This window comes from Hippopotamus amphibius, chromosome 7 (genome assembly GCF_030028045.1).
Source record: "Hippopotamus amphibius kiboko isolate mHipAmp2 chromosome 7, mHipAmp2.hap2, whole genome shotgun sequence".
NCBI classification, from domain to species: Eukaryota; Metazoa; Chordata; class Mammalia; order Artiodactyla; family Hippopotamidae; genus Hippopotamus; species Hippopotamus amphibius.
This window is the reverse complement of record NC_080192.1, coordinates 74,204,386-74,228,070: the sequence shown is the minus strand read 5'-3', so window position 1 is coordinate 74,228,070 and position 23,685 is coordinate 74,204,386. Positions and strand designations below refer to the sequence as shown.

At 41.8% G+C, this 23,685-nt stretch overlaps 1 protein-coding gene across 3 annotated transcripts in view; it reads right to left on the bottom strand.

Moving 5' to 3' along the window:
- Positions 1 to 1,713: 1,713 nt before the first annotated feature.
- NPHP1 (nephrocystin 1) overlaps positions 1,714 to 23,685 on the bottom strand; it is a 62,639-nt gene continuing 40,667 nt past the window's right edge. The window contains exons 13-20 of one of the 3 annotated variants that reach the window (XM_057741159.1): positions 21,325 to 21,435; positions 20,165 to 20,247; positions 18,213 to 18,289; positions 17,178 to 17,277; positions 8,227 to 8,339; positions 6,075 to 6,148; positions 3,832 to 3,876; positions 1,714 to 2,183 (exon numbers count right to left, since the gene is read on the bottom strand). In XM_057741159.1, coding sequence (XP_057597142.1) covers positions 1,911 to 2,183; positions 3,832 to 3,876; positions 6,075 to 6,148; positions 8,227 to 8,339; positions 17,178 to 17,277; positions 18,213 to 18,289; positions 20,165 to 20,247; positions 21,325 to 21,435 — 876 coding nt within the window. In that variant the 3' untranslated portion in view covers positions 1,714 to 1,910. Of the gene's footprint in view, positions 2,184 to 3,831; positions 3,877 to 4,542; positions 6,149 to 8,226; positions 8,340 to 17,177; positions 17,278 to 18,212; positions 18,290 to 20,164; positions 20,248 to 21,324; positions 21,436 to 23,685 lie in introns of all 3 variants that reach the window. The other 2 variants (XR_009054629.1, XR_009054630.1) reach the window with 2 other exon arrangements.

Sequence of the window (23,685 nt, the reverse complement as noted above, 5' to 3'; positions counted from 1 at the left end):
CTCTTGCCACCTCCGTTTGCAAAGGCGGGAGCCCCTTTCCCATTGCCGGCACGGGGGAGGGCCATGGTCCCAGAGGGAAGGAGGCACCACTTTGGGAAGGGGACGGGCAGCTCATCATGGTGGACAGATGAATGGTGCCTGGGCACGCTGCTTCCCACACAACACTGAGGGTGGGCGTGGGGGGGGGGTGGAGATATGCTGAAATCCTTTTTCTAAGGCCAAGTTCCCTCCTGACATGGGTTGCTGGGGGCCCTTTCACACCATGTTAATTTCGGAGCTGAAGGCCAAATTGTTTTGGTTAAGGGTTTAGCGTACGCTAACTAAGATATAGCCCAGGAGTTTTATAATACGATGGATCTCTAAAAGTAAACGCCTCCTTTAAGGCAGCACGCTGTCAAAACAGGTTCCTGAGTTAGTACTCTGATAACTTAGGTTAAACTCTAATTTGATTGTAATTTTCCTCCAATAGCCTTCTCATGTTTTATTCTCACATACAATTCTTAAATGTTTGCACTGATGAGGGAAATGTCTTAGGTTGTAGATTATACATGGTGTCTCTACATGGCATGTTAGTTGTGCCACTTACTAGCTCTGACCTTAGGAAAATTAAATAATCTGCCTGGCCTGTTTCTTCAGCAGCAGTCATACAGGAAAAAACTGGTGCTGGTCTCCTATAGCAGCTGTGAGGGGTAACCTAGTAAATGAGAACATACACAGCAGGCACTGAACAAATGCCAGCTGTACTGTTATCATCAACAGCGAAGGCTTGGGACAATTTACCAGCAGCCACAGCTTTATTTGAAATGCAACAAAACCTTTGTTCTTTGACACAGGGGAGGGTTAACTTACTCCCCAAAGCTTAGAAATGTTTGTTTGTTTGTTTGTTAAGAGCACTAAGTATATGGACTTAAAAAGGTAAAACTAGATTTTATTTTTATATATAATTAGAATAAACCACATTCAAATATTAGACTAAATTCAGTGATTAATAACACAAACTTCTCAGATTACTCTGATTTCCCCTTTTCACAACATAAATTTTATTAGCAAGAATCACACATTTAATATATTCTGGATCCTAGACTCTTATCAGATATAGCATTTGCAAATATCTTCTCCTATTCTGTGGATTATATTTTCCCTTTCTTGAATAATCATAAATTTAGCTTTTGATAAAATCTGGCTTTTATCAAATCTATAGATACAGTCAACTTAAATTTGTTAGTTGGTATTTAAATACAGAATGGATGGACAACAAGGTCCTACGCTAGGATAGATGATAACGGAAAAGAATATAAAAAAGAATGCATGTATATATGCATATATATATGCATACATATATTATATATATATATCTGAGTCACTTTGCTGTACAGCAGAAATTAACACAACACTGTAAATCAACTATATGTCAATTAAAAAAAAAGACTCACAGATATAGAGAACAAACTAGTGGTTACCAGTGCAGAGAGGAAAGTGGGGAGGGGCAAGGTAGGGGTAGGGGATTAAGAGGTACAACTAGTAAGCATAAAATAAATAAGCTACAAGGCTATATTGTACAGCACAGGGAATATAGCCAGTATTTTCTAATAACTTTAAATGGACTATAATCTTTAAAAATTGTGAATCACTACAGTGTAACAAAATAAAACAAAAATTTGTTAGCTGGTTTTTGAAAACAATTCTCTTTAAACTTAGATATAACAGTATTCTTTATAAACATTTATTTCTTTGTATTAACACATTCAAGTTATCAGATAAATACTTCTTATAGAATGTGGCCTGTACTAAAAAGAATAAAGCCTAAGTTATGATGGGACAGTTTTACTTCTGGTTGTGTCATGTGATTCAGGTCGTCGTGGAGGGTCTATCAGATTCAGCAGGAAGCAGAGGATCAAGGGCCACTGCTGTCAGGCTGCATTCTTTCTTACTTCACCCAAGAAGTCATAGGTCTGCTCTGAAATGTCGAACGGTTCATGGACCCCCTCTGGCGACAGCAGAGCCTGGAGGGAGCCCTCGTTTTCTTGGTTTTGCTTGAGGAACTCAGTGATGACTTTCCATCGGGCGGCCTCGGTCTCCTCCTCTGCCCACCTGAACGGGGGCAGGAGCGCAGAGTGGAGGAGAGGGAGCACACAGTCGTGGTAAACCAGGAGGAACATGGTCTTCAGGAGCTCCTTGTCTCTCTGGGAAAACACCATCACCACCAATGACTGTGAGTGGACCACGTCATTACTTCTCAAGTGTTACATTCTATGGACTCTGTTAACTAGAAGCCATCTAGGGGGTGGGATGGAGGTGCCATTGGTGCCTGGCAGGTAATTGGTTCTGAACCAGCTGCTCAGTCAGGACGTGGACAGGACAGGAGTCACCGCGGAGAGAGATCAGCGGTTCTCTCTGAAGGTCTGTGAGGGGCTCCTTGAGGCCACGGCTCCCCCTGAGCTTCACTGAGTGCCTCGCACATTCCATCAAGGAGACTGGGGTGCCGGAGTCTAATTCTTGGGACAAGGGTGTGGTTCCAGGTAAATGGAACTAAGATACAGTGTGAAGTCAGCGGTATTGCTGAATTAGGTCAAGGTGATACAGGAGAAGGGTGGCCAGGGCTCTGTGTGAAATCCAGAGAAAGGCGCCCCAAGGAGTAAGAATGTGTTGTCAAGCCCACCTCCCCCATAACAAGAGCATGGCACTATCCACACAGGCAGGCGGCCCGGCTCCGACAGCTGGGGTGGGGATCGCAGCCGGCACGGTGGGCTGCACTGAGATGTGGCCCCTCCAGGGACGCCATGTGTGGAGGGCCAGCTTCCACAGGCCCGAGGCCCAGCCCCTGTCCACTGCTGAGCTAGAAGAGCATTAAACCTGCCAACTGGTCAAACAGAAGCTCAAATGAGGGTACAATACATAACTGCTTTTTTTTTTTTTTTTTAAGTTTTAGTGTCCTTCTCCCATGTTCCTTGAGGAAAATGAAAAGTTTGGATTAGAAGTCCAAAAACCATGGATCATGGGCCCAATGCAGCCCATCGGAGTCTCTTTTTAGAAAGAGTTTTATAGAAAACAGCCCTGCTTAGGTGTTTACGTATTGCCTGTAGCTGCCTTGTGTTACAATGGCAGAGCTGGGTATTTGAGGTGGAGAGCACGCGCCCTGCAAAGCCAAAAGTATTTATTCTCTGTCACTTTACCAAAAAAGTTTGTCAACCCCAGACTAGAGCAGTCAAGCCACTACTCACTGATCACTGCAAGTTCTATTTCGTAATGACCACGCTCTCCTGCCACGTAAGCACAGCCATGCGTGCTTTCAACGTGTGCTACAGCTTATGCCAGTTTTCTTCCTTCTCCTTACCTGATATGGACTTTGAAAGCTAGGGGCATTTTTTTTTTTTAATCGGAGAAATTTGATAGCCAACTGGGACACTTTGGCTTAGAAATTTCTCCTCAATTCAGTAAAACTCAGTGATCTGAAGTGACTGTCTTGATCAAGTGTTTCTATTTTTTTTTTAAATATTTATTTATTTATTTATTTTGGCTGTGCCAGGTCTTAGTTGCGGCATGCGGGATCTAGTTCCCCAGCCTGGGATTGAACCTGGGCCCCCTGCATTGGGAGCAAGCAGTCTTACCCACTGGACCACCAGGGAAGTCCCCATTAAGTATTTCTTTTTACACTTGGAATCGATCACCCCTACCCTTCCTGGAAGGTGTCTCTGTGACCGTAATAACATGGTTTAACTGTCGAGAGGGATCGTGACCACAGCTATTTCAGCTAAAAAAGAGGCGTGATTAGGATGTGCAGCAAACGGTGAGCACAGACCATGTGAGGCTCAGGGTGGACAACCACGTTACCTTCTCTGATCTTTTTAACGTACTCTCTTTCTCAGCCCAGGAACTCTAAAAAGCAAATAGAAATATTATGTTAATCTGAGTATTCACAAGTCTTTGACACACGTCTGCAACTTCACTCTGTAATTAAACTTACGGACAGGATTACAAACGCTGTACAGAACCTGCACATATAAGAAGTGAATCTCTAATTAGGTCTCAAGTGCTAATGGCCCAGAACCAGATCGACTAGGCGGGATGTATCAGCAAATGATTCCTCAGGAACCCGTGGTTCTGACAAGTCAAAACTAATTTAAGAACAGAATCAGTGAAATGCTAACACATCTGTGCAAACTGCACCAATGCAGCACCTGAACAATAAAATACTATTCAGCCTTTTTTTTTTTTTTTTTTTGGCTGCTTTGGGTCTTCCTTGCTGTGCGTGGGCTTTCTCTCTAGTTGCAGTGAGTGGGGGCTACTCTTGGTTGCAGTGTGCGGGCTACTCCTTGCAGTGGCTTCTCTTGTTGCAGAGCATGGGCTCTTAGGCACACAGGCTTCAGTAGTTGCAGCACTTTGGGCTTAGTTGCTCTGTCGTACGTGGGATCTTCCTGGCCAGGGACTGAATCCGTGTCTGCTGCATTGGCAGGCAGATTCTTAACCACTGCACCACCAGGGAAGTCCCCACTAAGCTTTTAAGGTAAGAGAGTCATGAAAATAGAAAACTCTGCCAAATACCATACTTCTCGACAGTTCTGTCTGCCGAGATGAGGACCACGGTCAGGGAGAGATAGCATGAAGTACAGCTTTGCAAGTAAATATTTCCAATCTGTGCACACAGCTTCACAAAAACATCTTTAAAGAAATAAAAAACTCAGAGTTCAATTAACCCCACACAAGTATGAACTGAAGACCTTCTAGGGTCCAGCACAGTGCCGTAGCCACCGTGGGCTCTCGTGAAATATCTGTTGAATGAATCAATGTCTGCATGTTTTGTATAACAAGCAAATATTATGATACTAATGCTTTACAGGGGAAGAGAGAGAAATCCTGCATTATCTAACTATAGTGCCAGATGAACTTGTCTGAAATTACGGGTAAACATGCCAAGAACATTTTCTTACATCTTACTGCTAAAACCTCATCATTACTATTGACACCCCCACCCCAGCCAAACCAGCACATGAAACAAAGTCTAATAAAAACCTCTGTAGGTGAGACTTCCTCCTTTCATCTCTGCCGGGCCCTCTGACCTCCCTCCTCATCAAGAGGACTCACCTCCCAACACAGCTCCCCTCCCTCCTGCATGTGTGCTTTTCCACGTCTCTGTGCTATCAGGGGTCTTCCTAAAGCAAAACCCTTCAGGGACGGCCCACCACCGACCGTACTCTTCACCCACAGGACGAGACTCAGACCGACCCTGACCGTCGAGCGACGACATCTGACGTGCCAGACTGGGTGGTCTGCCCTCCTCAAGAACACGCCCTATGCCTCCCTGCCTCAAAGTGCTTGCCCATGCTCCCCCTCCCGGCTGACTCTTCCTCTCCCTTCTCGGCATGTCGAAGCCCGACCTGGCCCCCAGCCTTTTGTTAGGTGCACCTCACCGAGGACCTCTTTAATGAACCAGGCTTCTGCTCCCCATTTGCTGCCTTCTTTAAATCTGCAAGGACCTGGATTACACATCCCTGCGGCACTCATGTTACCTGAGTATTTGCCTTGCAGGCATACAGGTCTGATGTTGTTGACGCTGATATTTAAGTTGAACTTTATGAAACTGCCACTTCTGAAGGCCAAAAAATGGCTAAAAGGTACAGATTTCATAGGGTTCAACTCAACATCCAGCTGCTATTTCATTTAGCGGATAACATGTGTTGAATTAAAATACAAACGATACGCAGGCCCTGACTCTCCCCTGAAAACTCAGTCAGTTCATCTAACAAACCATGCTGGAGTTTTGCTCTTAGGACACAATCAGTGGCCATCTTAAGTCAAGGAACAAACAATAGGGAAGAGGCTGTAGTGGTGTATACAGCAGGCACTCCATCTGCTCATTGGGTCGGGGAAGGCAGCCCTGTGAAAGTAACATCCGTGCTAAGAAAGGACAGGTGAGACCAGGTTAGCGAGACAACAGACGGGGATTGGGAGACATTATCCAAATAGGGCAAAAACAAAACCCACAAAAAGCTAGCGTCGGTGTTGGAACTCACGAATGCGTGTGTTTAACCGCTTTCAGAACCCGCCAGGTTTCCCTCACGACACACACCACCCACCCTGAGCGCATCCATTATGTCAGGCTGCTCCAGGAGCCTGGGGAAGGTGGCCAGCACTGGGTTACTAATTAAATCTGAAATACAAAAGAATAAAAAGGATTTTATATAAACTTCATCTGATGTGTTTTATAGCAACAGACATAGAAACATTCGTTCAGATTAAAATGATTGTGCCACGTGATTTGCTGATAACACATTCTACCCACTTTAATCTCTCGGAGGGCTGGAAGCCACCCCCTCAGCCTCCATCTGTCCCCACATCCACACCCCAGGAGTTCTGAAATGAGTCTGGTACCAAGTAGATAAAGCTTTCAGGGTGGGAGTCACGTGGCTCTGAACAGACTCGAACATTTTGTTCCTCTTTCTTTGTTTTTTGACAGCCTCTCTTTCCTCCTCATGACTGACGTGTGGTGTGGTAAGAGGCATCTTCCAATTAGGAGGCACCCACGCTCTCGAAGGCTGAGCGGGAACCAGGAGGCACCGAGGGAAAGGAGGCGGAGGGCGGGGGCTCAGGCCTGCCTCCAGTCCACCGCTGCTCAGGACCCCAGCCCGGGGCCAGCAGACGGCAGCGGCTGACACTGGAAGGAACCAGGAGCTGGGGAGTCTGGCCATGTGCCTGAATACTATGCAAGAGAATACTGATAGTTCGCAATGAATAACAGCACCTGGAAGGCTGTGCAAACAGGCCCCCCAGGAAGGACACTTCAGAAATGGCAAGGGCCAAAAAATAAAAAATTAAAACAAAAAAAAAAGAAAAGAAAAACAAGAAATGGCAAGGGCAATGACTTCTATAATCTGTGTCCTCAGTAGAGGAAAATCCTTTCTCTAGGTCTTACTAGGTTTATGCTGATGCAGAGATTCAGATGAAGTCAACAATTCTGAGTAGCCTTCTCCTTACCTATAGGAAACCTAATAAGCCTTATGCTCTTTAAGGAGTCATGTCATTCATGACATTTTTCTGGAGTCATTGAAATAAATTCAAAGGCAAGTGATTAAAAGGCTTAAACTGTCCTTCCTTTAGAGTTATAATTATTCCTTGAGAAATGTTGGTGCTTCTCTGACTACCTATCCAGGCGGTGCGTCCCTGGGAGGGGACTTTTGTCTAACCATGAACTGCACTTGCCCACAAGTGCCAAGCCATCATGGGGTTCTCTCTCCCTTTCTCTCTATTCCAGCCACACTGGCCTGCCTTCAATTTCAATCCTTCCAGTACACTCAGGTTTTCTTGCCTTGGGTCTTCAGACATGCTGGTTCCTCCGTTCAGAAAGGATCCGCCCCTATCCATCTCCCCTGTGTGTCTAACTCCTCTCTCAGGTCTTATCTTAAATATTCCTTGCCCAGAGAAGCCTTCCCTCCTCCTACACATTAATTCAGGTCTTCCTAGTGCATGCTCTTGTTGCATATCTCCCTTCAGAGCACTTGAGGCTGAGAAGGATTATTCACGTGGTTTTGTGTTTGAAGTCTGTTCCTCCACGAGGGAAGGGATGACGATGCCTGTCTCATTCATCACTGGGTCCTGGCACAATGCCTGGTATATACCAGGCACTCAATAAAGAATATCCAATAAAACTAAACTTTTTTTGGAGGTAATTCTCACAACACATGCATATCTCTGTGCAAATTCAACCATGTGTGACAACTCACTGATTTTTTTAAAATTACTTTTTAACATTTTGCTTGGAAAAAGTTTCAAGCTTACAAAAAAGTTGCAAGAATAAAAACGGAACCCCTGAATACCTCTTACCTGGATTCACCAATTTTATCAATTTTTAAACTTCCCGCATTAAGAACCAGTTATTCTGGGTAATTTTGGTCTTTTCCCCAAAAGATGATAATACATACCAAACACATAGTAAAAACATTACTAAAGACATTAAGGGAAAATATGATTATATCTGAAATTTAGGATCTCAAGTCTCCAGAATTGGAAAGGTGAAAAGTGTATATTGTAAAGATCGATACACATGTGGAGCTCACACAGGATGCTGAGCACAGTGATTTGCATCCTAAGTAACTGATTGACACTGATGCTCTTCTAAATATTTTATTCCAAATGTCACCTTCAGAAGCAGAAGATAAAGGCTGGCAGAGGCTACATTTACTCAAAGCAGGATGCACTGTTGTATGTAAGGAAATGGCAGAAACCTCTCACCCGCACTGTGCATGCTCATCCTGTCTTTCAGGAGCACGTCTCCAAGAATCTGGCGATAAAATATCAACAAATGAACGGAGCACATACTTCCAATTAATATCTCTGGCAGTAGACTATTGAAGAAGAAAAAAGTTGTATTCATTAAACAATCCCCTACAATCCAACCTATGGTGTTTTTTAAATGTATACTTATTACTCTAATGAAGAGTTCCAAGTTTTGCATCATTATTGAAAAAAGTTTTAATAATTTTAAGGAAAATGTCCACTATAAGCTGGCCCTGTTAAACTTCAGAAAACTTTTATTTTATTTATTTTTATTTTTTTTTTCTTTCTTTTTTTTTATTTATTATTTTTTTGGGGGTACACCAAGTTCAATCGTCTGTTTTTATACACATATCCCCGTATTCCCTCCCTTCCTTGACTCCCCCCCCCTCGAGTCCCCCCCACCCTCCCCGCCCCAGTCCTCTAAGGCATCTTCCATCCTCGAGTTGAACTCCCTTTGTTATACAACAACTTCCCACTGACTAGAAAACTTTTATTTTTATGTGTATACTTTCAAGTCGCAACTCTGGGTTACCACCACTTCTGTGTTTCCATGTTTGCATATACACTCATGTTAAATGTCAAATAAAAGAGAAAACTCATCAATTATGTGTTTTAGAAGAATGAGACTAGTCAGCACAAGTTTTAACAAAGCCATGCTGCTGCCCCACCTGATGTGACGAATGCAGAGGGAACACGGGTTCAGACTGTTCACGGTGCTGGGTGGAACACGGGAGGGTGTGGCAGATCAGACTGAATTCTGACTTTGCTACTTTCTAACTATGTGATTTTGGGTGAATTATTTATTCTCCTTGTGCTTTGGTTTCTTCATTTGTAGAACACAGACAGTCATACCTGCATCTCAGGTTACTAAAAAGATTAAAATGAGGTAAATGTGGAATGCTAAGTGCAATGTCTGATACATGCTGTAGTAACGTCTCAAGAATAAAAATATTTCAATACTGAAGTCAAGTTGATATCAGTTTAAAACAGACTGTAAGAAGAGTGAAGTGAGTCAGAAAGAGAAAAACAAATATTGTATATTAACACATATATGCAGAATATAGAAAAATGGTACAAGTCAACTGGTTTGAAAGGTAGAAACAGAGACACAGATGTAGACAACAAACATGGACACCAACTGGGGGGGGGGGGGGATGAATTGGGAGAATAGGATTGCCATATATACATTACTAATAAGGAAAAAAATATATCAAACTTTACACTTTAAATATATGCAGTTTACTGTATGTCAAATGTATCTCAATAAAAGTTCTAAAAAAAATAAAATAGACTGTAAGAACTTTAAGATGTTGTATGTAATCCTCATGGTAACCACAAAGAAAAATCTATAGAATATACACAAAAGAAAATGAAAAGGGAATCAAAATGTATCATTACAAAAAAAATCAATTAAAAACAAAGGGAGGAAATGAGGGACAAAAAATAATCTTAAGATGTACAGAAAACAAATAATAAAATGGCAGTTAAGTTCTTCCCCGTTAGTAATTACTTTAAATGTAAATGGATTAAACTCCCCCATATCCAAAGATATAGATTGACAGAATGGATTAAAAAAAAAAAAAAGGGTCCAACTATATTCTATCTACAAGGGACCTACTTTAGATCTAAGGACAGTCATAGGTTGAAGACGAAAGGATAAAGATATTCCATGCAAACAGTAAACAAAAGAGAGGAGGGGTGGCTATACTAATATCAGACAAAACAGACTTCAAGCCAAAAAAGCTGTTACAAGAGACAATGAAAGATATTATATAATGAAAAAAGGGTCAATTCATCAAGAAGATACAACAATTATAAACATATACAATAAACATCAGCGCTTCTAAATATATGAAGCAAACATTGACAAAAGTGAAGATAGAAATAGATCTACAATCATAGGAGGAGACTTCAATACCCCACTTTCAATAAGGGATAGAACAACCAGACAGAAGATCAATAAGGAAAGAGAACTTGAACTACACTGTAGACGAACTGTTACTGACAGACATATATAGAACATTCTGCCCAATAGCAGAATATACATTTTTCTGAAGTGCACATGGAATATTCCACAGGATAACCATATGTTAGCCCACAAAACAAGTCTTAACAATTTAAAAGACAAATTATACAAAGTATATTTTTTTTTAAAATATCTTTTCTGATCACAATGGAATGAAACTAGAAATCAATAGCAGAAGGAAAACTGGAAAATTCACAAATATGTGGATATTAAACAACATACTTTTAAGCAACCAGTGGCTCAAAGAAGAAATCACATGGGAAATTAGAAAATATCTTGAGACAAATAAAATGAAAACACAACACACTGAAACTTATGGTATGCAGTGAAAGCAGTGTTAAGAGGGAAAATTTATAGATGTAAATGCTTACATTAAGAAAAAAGAAAGATTTCAAATCAACAATCTAACTTTATACCTTCACTGGTGAATTCTACAAAACACTTAAAGAAGAATTAATACCAATCCCTCTCAAACTCTTCTGAAAAACTGAAATGGAAGGAATACTGCCAAACTCATTCCGTGAAGCTAGCATTATCCTGATACCAAAGCCAAAGACACAACAAAAAAACTACAGACCTATATAGCTGATGAATATTGATGCAAAAATCCTCAACAAAATACTAGCAAACATAATTCAACAGCACATTAAAGTTCTATATACTATGACCAAGTAGGATTTATTCCCAGAAGGCAAGGATGGTTCAAAATAAGAAAATCAATCAATGTAATATTCTACACTAACGGACTGAAGGAAAAAACCCACATGATTTTCTCAATTGATGCTGAAAAAGCATTTGAAAAATGCAACATATTTTAATAATAAAAACACCCAACAAACTAGGAATATAAGGAAACTGCCTCAATATAACAATGGCCGTATGTGAAAATCCCACAGCTAACCTCATGCTCAGTGGAGTATGGAAGCGTTCCCTCCAAGGTTAAGAACAAGACAAGGATGCTTGCTTTCACCACTTTTATTCAACATATTACTGGAAGCCCTAGCCAGAGCAATGAGGCAAGAAAAATGAATAAAAAGCGTCTAAGTTAGAAAGAAAGAAGTAAAATTATTTCTGTTCACACACAACATGATTTCATATGTAGAAAACCCTAAAGATCACACACACACACACACACACACAAAACTGTTAGAACTAATAAACAAATGCAACAAAGTTGCAAGATATAAGCTCAACATACAAAAGTCAGTCATGTTTCTACACATTAACAATGAACAATTTGAAAAGGAAATTAAAACAATTCCATACAATAGCATCAAAAGACAGAAAATATTTGGGAATAAAAAATAGAAATAAAATTTCAACCTCGAGATTTCAAAGTAATAATCTGGAACTATGACAAGTGAGCACTTTAAAACTTGATACCTGGTACACACTAAATACTGGGAATACTGAGCACCAGAGCTAACCTTAGCAGATACTCAAGAAAATGTCTTGACGCATTCTAAACATACATTTTCTAAGCATTATTTTTAGAAATACATGAACTCTGTCACTAAGCATGAAGAACGACCACGTAGGAAATCTCAAAAACCTTGCAAACAATGTCCTCTATCACAGAGGAAGATGTCTTTGGGCTAAGAAAAACCACCTAAAGTTAAAAAAGAGACTTTAACTTTGGAAATTAATGCTTTATTCTAATTTCTAGGATGAAAATTTTATTTTTTTAGTGGAGTATAGTTGATTTACAATGTTGTGTTACTTTCTGCTGGACAGCACAGTGAATTAGTTATACATATACATATATCCACTCTTTTTTAGACTCTTTTCCCATATAGGTTATTATATAGTATTGAGTTCAGTTCCCTGTGCTATACAGTAGGTCCTTATTAGTTATCTATTTTATATATAGTAGTATATATATGTCAATCCCAATCTCCCAATTTATTCCTCTCCCACCTAGGATGGGAATTTTAGAAGGGAAAATTAATCACAAAAATAATATCCAGGCTTCCAGCCTATTGGAAGAGAACAGAATGGATGTGACCCCTGGGATGGTGCAGGAGTAATGGGTCCCCATGGGGAGTTTCATGGAATTTAGATAAGTATCCTTGACCACTCCCTAACCCTTGCATTTCTAGAAACGCCCAAAAACATAAGATAAATTCTCTTACCACACTTACATAGCATTTGGTACACAGAGCCAGAAACCATCTTTTTTCAACCCTGCTAAAATTCTGATCTTGTATATACCTGACTTAGATTTCAGACTGGCTGCAGGGAACATTTAAGCTGCCTGATGCCACCACATGCCTTCCTGGTGTTCATGCTGTGATTCCCAAGGGCTGTTCTACATCCCGCCCTCTGGTCTATGGCTCATGTGGGCAGTGTTTCAGCTGCATGCCCAAACTCATGCCTCATGCTGAAAAACAGCCATTAATTTTGTGAGGGGAAGGGGTGGAACCTTCCTTCCATTCTCTCCCCTCCTTCTCTCCCAGATGGGCCTGCTCCATCTGGCAGGCATCGCGGCCAGCCTGCAGTAGAGGCCTTCAGCGCCCACGATGCGGGCACTCCTTTCCTTCTGCCACCTCCCCATGAACATGAAGCAACGTGGCCGGCTCTTTATCAGAGTTTCCTTTAGGGAAATCTTTTGATTTTCCCAAACCCAAGATAACCAGGAAGCTCTGAGCTGAAGCAGTAAAGATACACTTCTTTCTAACTTCACAGACCAGCAGAAGTGCAATGAACACAGTAATGGGCCCTGGGCAAGTAACACTATTACTTCCTTTATTTTTAGCAACAATATAATGGAAGTGAAAGAAAAAAAAAGATGGAATACATCAAAAAGGCAAAGAAAAATAAACAAATTTATAGCAAATGTATACACAGGTAATAGCCTACCGCCACAGACCAGTATTTCTCAGTGTTCAGAACCCGTGCACTCGGAGTCTGGGTCTAAATTCAGGGCTTTCTCTCATCAGGGGCTTAAAAGCGTGAGTTTGGCCAAATCATACGAAGTTAAACCCCATCAAAAAACAGCTCCAGGGACTTCCTTGGTGGTGCAGTGGTTAGGAGTCTGCCTGCTGATGCAAGGGACACGGGTTCCATCCCTGCTCCGGGAGGATCCCACATGCGGCGGAGCAACTAGGCCCGTGCGCCACGGCTGCTGAGCCTGCGCTTAGAGCCCATGAGCCACAGCAACTGAGGCCCGTGTACCTTGAGACTGTGCCCCACAACAGGAGAGGCCACTGCAGTGAGAGACCCGCGCACTGCAGCAGGGAGGAGTCCCCGCTCACCCTCACTAGAGAAAGCCCATGCAGCAGCAAAGACCCAATGCAACCAATAAATAATTAATTAATCAATTTAACTGAAAAAATAAACAGCTCCAAAATCAAAGGCAAGTCTTGGTGAAACGGAAGTATCTACTTGCTCCCTCCTCCATCTCAGCGGATGGTCAACACAATCACAGTCATCTCCATAAAAGAAGACCCAGGGACAGGATTCTGGTTCTGTTTCTTTGGTCAAGAAGATGAGTCCACATTGATTCATCTGCATCTTCACAGGGCCCCTGACAGCCAGAGGAGACACACACGGAAGACTGCTGGCTGCTGAGAGGGCAGGAGGAAGCCAACCACCAAGGATACCGGGGAAACTGGGCACTAACACAGATTATAACTGGACTTCGCGCCCTCGGCCCTGCCCGCATTATTGTAGGTCCCTTTGCGTAAAAATAAGAGCCCCTGTCCTTTCTCCTTCAAGCAGAGAAATCTGGCTAAACAAAGGTGAAGTTTTTTGGTTTGCTTTGTGTGTGTGTGGCATAGAGGATCCTAGCTCCCCGACCAGGGGTCGAACTTACATCCCCTGCAGTTGAAGTGAGGAGTCTTAACCACTGGACTGCCAGGGAAGTCCCAAAAGATGAAGCTCTTCAGCAAGGGAGAGTGGGGACAGAGGTGGGATGGGCTTTTGGAGGAGAGAAGGAGGAGGGCTGTTTGTAGCGTCATCTGCCTTCTTTTCCCGCCCACTGCAGGTGGCAGGTCAGGGAGAGGAGACTGAGAAGGGTCAGCCCCGCCTCAGGTTCCACCTCCAGGGCGCACAGGCCTAAACCCAGCCTCTCATCCTGAACCCACAGCACAGCCCTCGCACCACACCCATGGCCCTGCAGCAAGCCCGGGGCCTCTGGCTTCACTGTGCCCACGGCCTGTCTCTGGGAGAGGCTGCCTGAGGCCGGCGGGCCCCAAGGCCCACACTTGGCACTACTGGGAGAGCAGAGCACATCTCTGGATAAGGCAGAGTGGAGCGGCAATTTCAAGACAGCGCTCAGGTCTCTCTCTGGGCTCTGGAAGGAGAGAGCAGCACACACCAAGACGAGGTGGGGGAGGCCAGGGACCGCGGGAGGCAGAGCAGAGCTCCCGACCACTTTTACACCAGCAGGAAGATCTTTACTTTGAAATTATTTCAAACATTTTTCGGGTGCCTATTGTATGCTGTAGCCAATAAGGGCTCACTTCCTGAGGCTGGGGATGAGGACTCCGGACCCTTCTCTGAGAACCCAGCACACAGAAGAACATTCACTGCTTTGGGAGAATGGGCCCACCCACCTGACCACCGCACCCCCAGTCAGATTTGATCTCTAGATCGTAAAGCATATCTGCAAACTGGTATCTGGGGCCAAAGAAACACTATTAAGAGCTGTACTTGACAGACATGCTTGGGAGTGCTTCAGACCCTCGGAAGTTTATCAACAAGAGAGGTAGCAGGAGGCTGACGAGGTAGGAAGAATGAGGCCAAACAGGATTCCAGCTTTACTTTTACAAAGACCTCTACTGTGCTTCTTTTTTCAATCTTGAAAAATAAAAATTGTCCAAGGAAAGACTGGCCAAAAAAAGGGAATTCATAGGCTCTATGAACATCGAGGGAAAAAAAACCCAAGAGAATGAATACTACCCATGAGCACATAATTAATGGTTATTGAAAGATTTAACTGTTAACACTGTAATCATAAAACACATTTCAGTACTAGAGATAAGAACAAGGGATATTTAAACTGGGAGCATGATCTAGAATGAGAAAAGCAACCATTCGCAGAGGTGGGCCAAGGTTCCCTGCTTCCCGATAACCCGTGAGCAGAGAGCAGGTCATGGTGGGACCCATCAACTGCGTCAGTCTCTGTTCCCCAGCCCGGCTCCTCCCTCCGCCCCTCCTGTCGGCTGTGTGCTCTGCACATCTCCACGTCGTCGAGTGGCACCTCTTCTAAACCTTCAAAGCCTATTTTGAATCCCTCCCCGATCTTAGCAGCACATTCTCATTTGAACAAATTTTAGGACAGTACCAGCCGCTGTTGTTATCTTTCCATCCATCTAGACATATGATAATAATAGTAATAATTATAGCTGGTACTTACTGAGTGTTACTGTGCGCCACGCACTATAAATACTAGCTAAGTGTTTTATATATTTTCTTTTCCTTAAACCTCATTAGAGCTTGATGGGGTTAATATTATTATTATGTCCGTTTTAAAGATGTAGACATTGAGACCCTGAGAAAGATGGTAAATGACCTGTCCAAGAGGTTACTGAGTTAGAAATGGATCGACCTGGGATTCTGCCAGTGTAAAAGCTCCCTGATGAAAATGTAACCATAAGCTACCACTAATCATTTACTAAAATGGGCAAAGCAGAAAAAAACTGATCATATTAAATGTTGTCAAGAATATGCAGTAACTGGAACTCTTACACATTGCTCGTGAGAGTGTGAAATGTTCTAGTCATATTGGAAAACAGTTTGGCAGTTTCTTATGAAGTTAAACAAACACCAGATGATACAGCAATCCCACTCCTAGGTATTTATACCCACGAGAAAGGAAGACATACAAGAATGAGTCAAAAATTATCTGCACTCTGGCTATAGAATTTACAGAAGTTTTAACATAACCGACGTGCGGCTAATTTTTGACTCACCCTCGTATATCCACACACAAAACACTTCATCTGCAAATATTTAGAGCAGCTTTACTCATAATTGCCCAAACCTAGAAACAACTCAAATATCTATCAACCAGTGAATAAATAAACACATTACGGTATATCTGCCAAATGGAATACTAGTTAGAACACAAAGAGACGAACCACTAACACACGCAGGCGCACGGATGCCTCTCAACTGCGTTTGGATACATGAAAGAAGCCAGACTCAACAAGCTACACAGTGTGTGATTCCATTTGTAGGACATTCTGGAAAAGGCAAAACCGTTGGCCAAAAAAACAGATGAGCTGTTGCCTGAGTCCAGAGCCGGAGTGTTGATTACAAAGGGGCACGAGATCACTGTTTGGAGTGATGGAAATATTCTCTATCTTGACTGTATGGTAGTTACATGACCGTGTATACTCGTCAAAACTCAAAGTTAAACTAAACAGGGCAAGTTTTATTGTATGTAAAGTATACCTCAACAAACCTGACATTTAAAAAAGTTCCCCAGGGAATTCCCTCGCTCTCATTGCCGAGGGCATGGGTTCAATCCCTGGTTGGGGAACTAAGATCCCACAAGCCCCATGGCACAGCCCAAAGAATAAATAAATAAAGAAATTCATGATGATTTGAAAAAAAAAAAAAAAAAAAAAAAAGAGTTCCCCGAAGTTCCATAAGGGTAGGATCATGGATGATAAGCCCTGGTTAGTCAAAAGCTTCTACACTATTTCTGACCACATCTGTCATCTGTGCTAACCAGTAAAGAGAAGAGTAAGCTAATCTGAAATGCATTATTATCCCATTTCCCTACTGATCTTTGGCAGAAGAATTAGTGAGAAAAAAAAAAAAAAAAAAACTAACCAAAGGTGACCAAGCAGGAGGAAAAACCAGAAGCAGAGATGGTCCACAAATGCTCAGTGAGCCCAAGTTCACTGGACAGGTAACAGCAGGTACCAACCTGAGCATGTTCCTTGATCTTCTGTTCAGAGATCTCAGTTTTATTAGAAGTTGAGGCTGCCTTTTCATCGTCATCATCTGATGGAAAACGCTACCATGTGCTTTAAAAAAATGAAAAATAAATCTCAAAACTTTAAGTGCTTAGGCAGTGAATGCACTAAAACAGAGTATTTTACATAAACATTTTTATGTAGAAAATAAAGTATTTTTCAGCACCAGTGGTGCTGAATTGTATGAAAGGCAGGAGTCACCCACACACCCTAAATGAACTGATAAAGTGTTATGTGCCCTAACAATCTTCAGAAGGTACCCAACAGGCCTGCCCCGGGAGCTGCCACTACATCAGATACTTTGACGGCATCATTGCTGCCAGATGACAAAGAAAAAGGGAGTTTAAAAAGCATATCTGACTCCACGTAGAACCAACTGCGCTTCTGAGTCCAAGTAGAACTGCATCCCAGATCCCAACTCCTTCCTGTTCCATGAAGGTGGGACGGCAGCAGTACTGTGTGTCCTAAATCATGAAACAAGGAGAGGGATGTCTGAGGAGCAAGAGGGGAGTTTCAAATCCATCAGGCTCTGAGTTCCAAGAGGCAAGGGCCATATCTGCCTTACTCTGCATTTTCCCTTTATCTAGCACAGTGCCTGGTCAATGAACACATTCAAAGACGCTCAGTATTTGTGGAGGGCAACATGGCATGTATATCACAATTTCAAATGTCTACACCCTTTGATCTAGCAACAGGCAATCAATGAATTGGTCTAATAATTCTGTGGCCCAGTGTTCAATGAACAGGAACCAGTACAGGGTCCTCATGCTTCCTAATTTCCTATGTTACAGTCTCAACCATGCTACCAAGAAAATAAGCACTTAGATAAAAATGGCTAAGATTTTAATATCAAATAACATATTTAAAAAAATCTGAATTCAAGTGAAAAGTGTTACGCTTATTAGACTATAGTTATCTTCTCTGATGCATCTTCCGCTTGCCTAATCTCTAAGGAAAGGAAAAAAAACAACACAGAAGAGTGGTACCTCTTCTAGATACCGAAGGGTCCACTTCAACACCTTTTTCATAAGGGGTGCCTCCATTCAAGAAAAGTTCATAAGTTCTACAAAAGAAACATATACCATGATGGATACATGTTATAGACATTGAGAAACAGGAGAGTCAGTATTGGAACATTTTTTAGCACAGACACATTGATGGACATTTTATTTATATCTCATTGGTAAACGAGAATGAAAGTTGTTGATCTCTCCATGGGGTTATCATCTTGGTAAATAGAGTCTCCTTCTTAACTATGAACCATAGAAAATACATTTTTCCACATTAAAATGAGAAAGATTAATTAATGTCATTAAAGTATTTTGACTTTAATGACGTGCTATTTAAACGCATTTTTCAAATGTTTCAAATCATCATTGGAAATAAAGCTATTATGAATTTATACTATTTTTAAAATATAAAAGTAACATGTAGATTGTTGTAAAAAGCTAAATGGCATAGAAATCATAATAAAAAATAAGAAATCCCTCCCCCTTCTTTCCCCCCCTAGTTTGGTAGCCCCTTGTCCTATCTATTTCTCTACAAACGGAAACAAATACATACAAACAGTAAATCTTAAGCTGACACACGTTTCCTTTTAAAGTTGCACACTCTGCAAGTATGCAAGCAGAAGGTAAGAGGCCTCTTTAGTCCTGAAGCACCACCTCCCCAATTCTGCTCCCCAGAGGCAGACTCCGGGAACGGTTTACACACATGCACACGAACACAGTTCTTTGTGAACAGAACTGGAGTCAGCACACACACGATTCTGCAACTTGCTGTTTTCATATAATAATATGAAACATTGGAGATGTTTCTGTATCAATACATAGGCCTCCACCTCATTTAAAAAAAATAGCTATGACTTCACTTTAAGAAACATTGGACAGACACACTTTTCCCTCCCACTAAGCACAACTAAAAGCCCTGAACATTATTAAAAAACAAACAAAAAAATCACAAGATATCTGGGCTTCTATATCTATAGGCAGTAGTTGGGGAAGTTAGGGGTGATGAAGTGCCCCTCCCTCTCCCACTGGGGTGACATCAGAGGACTTTTACCTCTGTCCTGTGGTAAGGAGGTCACGCCCACCCCTTTGGTGTCAGCAGAGGTGGAAGAAGGGAGCATTATCTGAATTAAACCTCTGGGGTTAGGAACTATTATAACCCCTCATTTTAAAGATGGGGGAAATTGAGGCTTGGAGACATTAAGGAACCTGCTCACAGACACACAGAGTCCAAGCTACAGCCCTGAATTCTGTTCCAAATCTGAGATCTCAATCATCATCCTACTGACTGCCGGTTTGTATCTTTTCTGTGAGCTTCTTGTTTACATCCTAGACTTAGATGTGTGTGTGTGTGCGCGCGTACACACCCATTTTCAAATTTGGATTCTCTTCTTAATTTCTGAGAGCTCTTTTTATATTAGGGATAATAATCTTCTGATTATTATCATATACTGCATATACTTCAAATATATTACAAATATTTGCTTTTGGTCTTAAATTTTTATTTGTTTACAGTAGCTGCCACTACAATTTCCAAGTACTTACAGAAGAAAGGCGGAGTTACAGAGGACCTGGGGACCCCAGACTCAGCTTTTCCACTCTTTGGCGAAAATTAGGCTCCACAAATTTCAGCACCATGAAATGTGCTAATACCAAAGGAAATTACTGAAAGAATATTCTCAGCAGACAACTGGTGCAAACATCTTTTAAAATACCTCTGCTACATGTGTCATTTCTTCCCTACTAGGATGAGATCATGTGTGCTATTTTCATATACTACCTAAAAGAACATTAAAATCAACATTGAAAGCCCTTTCCCCACAAGTTACTGAAATGTTAATAATACACTCTGGAAACCTGAGGTAACTAGACTCTAAAAAATGAATTTCCACAAAATTACCCATTTGGAGGGAATACATAAGCCAACTTACTTTGCTGGAATAGGAATTCCACTGGCATCAAGAAGTTTAAGAAACACCCAGCCACAACTTAATTCTCCTCTTTCACCAGTTGACTAGAAAATAAAAAAGTGTGTGAAACTTAATGTCTGAATCAGTCAAGTCTATAAGCACATACCAAGTTCTTCTAAAAGGAATAAAACTAGTATTTGCCTTAAGAACTAAAAAATTCTTCACAAGAAAACAAAGTGAAACCCAGTGGAATCTATTTGACTTGCAGGCCAGATGGTAAAGGCAGGATATAAAGTGAAAATATTCTCTTGTTAAATTGCTCCTGAAAAACCTTAAGCCTGATGATATGACAACTGCTCCTGCTGCTCGTTGAGTGATACACACATGCTGTGTGGGATGATCCCAGATCACATCAATGCTACGTGAGAGTAGGAGGCTCTGTCTCCGTGAGAGATGGGAGGAGCCAATCAAATCATTCAAGGGTCTTTCTGCTCAGAACTTTACCTACACTGTCAACTGTCAGAGGCACCTGGGGTTCACCTGGGGGACCTGCTCCTGTCCCACCCACCCGCAACACGTAAGGAAGAATCTGCCTTAAAGAAATGAAAGGACGGTATTACACCGTTAAAGTAATAACAGTGGGCTCTCTGGGTTACCACGAAGCCAAGCACACATACTACACGTATCAAGCTATTATTAGGATATGGAAATATATAATCACTAACACAGACCCACACCCCCTGATTCAAGAGTTTACATGATGTAAATTAATCCAAGTTTCTGGTGTTCCCTTCATAAAAATGACCACTCTGCCAGGTCCCTTAATTAGAACCCTCATTTACAAGGTTAAGGGCACTCTGACCCTCTAGGACAGAGCTAAGGCGCTGTGCTGGAAAGCCGCTGAGCATCCTTCATCACTTTCTGCAAAGTCCCACCTTTTTCAAATCTTCTTTAAAAGCACTGGAGTTCACTCAAGCTATAAGTGAAAACATATGGACTTACTTTAAACACTTCTGAAAAGGCAGCATCATAAAAAAATGACAATCACTGTCATTCTCATTCCTCAAGAGATAAAATTCTATTAAACATAAAAACCTCAATTATTTTACTAAAAACAGACATTAAAAAAACCTTCCCTATTAACTGATACATTAGAAAGCTTTATCTTTCAACTGACATACATTGCGAATATAAGAAATTCCAAGTTCAAATAATATTCCAAGATCTGGAGATGAAGAATTGGACCTGATGAAACAGTCACCGTCAAGCAAGCAGGGCAAGATGCCAGTAACCTGAAACAATACCAAAAACTAAAATTACTAATAAACATGAAAAATGGAGGGAGGATAAACAACAGGGTCGTACTGTAGAGCACAGGGAACTATATTCAATATCCTGTGATAAATCATAATGGAAAAGAATATGAAAAAGGATGTATATATATGTATAACCAAATCACTTTGCTATACAGCAGATGTTACCATAGCATTGTAAATCAACTACACTTCAATGAAATAAATCTTTTAAAAACGGAGGGAGGGTTCAGCTCTATTGGTCTGTAAATGGTTTTTGCCTCTGCATCATAATAAAGGTCTTTTAAAGGAAACAAAAAGCAGATGGATAGGACTCATGTATACCAATGACTTGAAATTTTAAAATGTAATTTTTGTGTTAAAGAAAACTACCTTTACATTCACTTTGCTTAGAGCAGAGGCTAATGTGAAACAAGCACTGTACCAAGGTCTCCAGAGGCATCACAGAAATAGTTTGATATATGATGAGATTTTTTTGCTGGGGGTGGGGGGAGAGGGCCGTGCCTCTTGGCATGTGGGATCCTAGTTCCCCAACCAGGGATGGAACCTGTGTCCCCTGCAGTGGAAGCATGGAGTCCTAACTACTGGACCACCAGGGAATTCCCTGATAAGATATTTATATTAACCACTGACCTTTGTAAACAGAGCTAAAAGTATACTCTGCACACACACTTGCTCAACTTTGCTCAGGCGTGCTTTGGAAATTTTCCTTTCCTTCTCTTTTGCCCTTTCCATTCCCTCTCCCTGAACAACCACATCCCACTTCATTGCCTATAAAATCCTACCCACCCTTCAATGTCTGGTTTCTCTTCTATAAAACCTTCCCTGAGCCTAAGGACTAGAACTAACTTCACCCTCCCCTGTGCTGCCACAGCACTTGGATCCCCACAACCATGACAGTCTGCCTATGTGACAGGTATCAACAGCACCCACCCCACAGAGCGACTCTAAGGGTTAAATGAGAAAACGCACATAAGGGCCCACCTCAGTGCCTGGCACGTGCTCAGAGCTCCATAAACAGAGGATGTTGGTGTTACACGTGTACACGTGTCTTCTTTACTAACATGTAAGGTACCACAGTACCTAGGAAGCGTGCCTCACACCTAACAGACGCCTCATTTCCCTCAACAAAGTGACATATACATATTATTTACCCCTCCAAACTGTTCATCTTGATATCCAGGAAAACACTAGACAATTCTACCCTAACCACTTCACAGGCACAGAGACGTGCTATCAGAACTGTGAAGTACTGTGTCAGAATGTAAGCAGTTGGGGGACTTCCCTGGCGGTCCAGTGGTTAGGACTCTGTGCTTCCACTACGGGGCGTGAGGGTTCAATCCCTGGTTGGGGAACTAAGATCCAGCATGATGTGCGGCGTGGCCGAAACATTAAAAAAATAAACAGAATGAAATTTAAAATTAAGAGTAGAGCAATCATATTGTTGCAATTAAAAAATGTAAGCAGTAGGATGCTTAGAAGATCAAACTGAACTTGGAGGAGTCATGCTATACACAAGTGTTGACACACGCAGCCCACAGGTGAGGTGGCCGGGCCTCCTGCGTGTGCTGTGGCTCAGTGAACCTCTATCTTGCTGTAAGATCTTCTGATGCAACAGGAGAAGGTTAATGAAGGCTTCTCAGGGGCAGTGACACAAGGGAGTTAGTTGTGGGAGGGAAGTAGTGAAACTCTGGAGGTAGAAAAAAAGTAAACAGAACTACAGACAATTAACATTATTAAAAGAACATAAAGACCTCTTCATCTCCACTGGCATCTGTGTGGCACTGACTCAGTGGTTTGAAGCCACTGAACCTCATTCCAGCCTTTGTTTGGCCCAGTCTTACAGTCCCTGGGTGTAGTGACCAGTTTCCTAGGCGTCACCCTTGATTTTATCTGAAGAAAGCACAGCTCTCACGAGCACAGCTGGAGACTGCATTTTGGAAAAACACTTCCTAAGTGTTCTCTTTCTGTTTTCATTTTTCATCAGAGGGAATTTTCTAGAATTGAACTTTGTGATCCATTGAATGAGATGATTCATAGGCATTATAACTTTGGTGAGTCAGAAACACAAGTAATTTTTATCAAAGTCCTCAAAGAACATTAAATAATCTGAAGATTCAAATCTGGCCCCATATGTTGTGTTAAATATAAATTCATTATTTCAGGAATATACTTTGACAATCTTGCCTTACAGCAAAGGCTAATGTTAAACAAGTACTGTACCAAGGT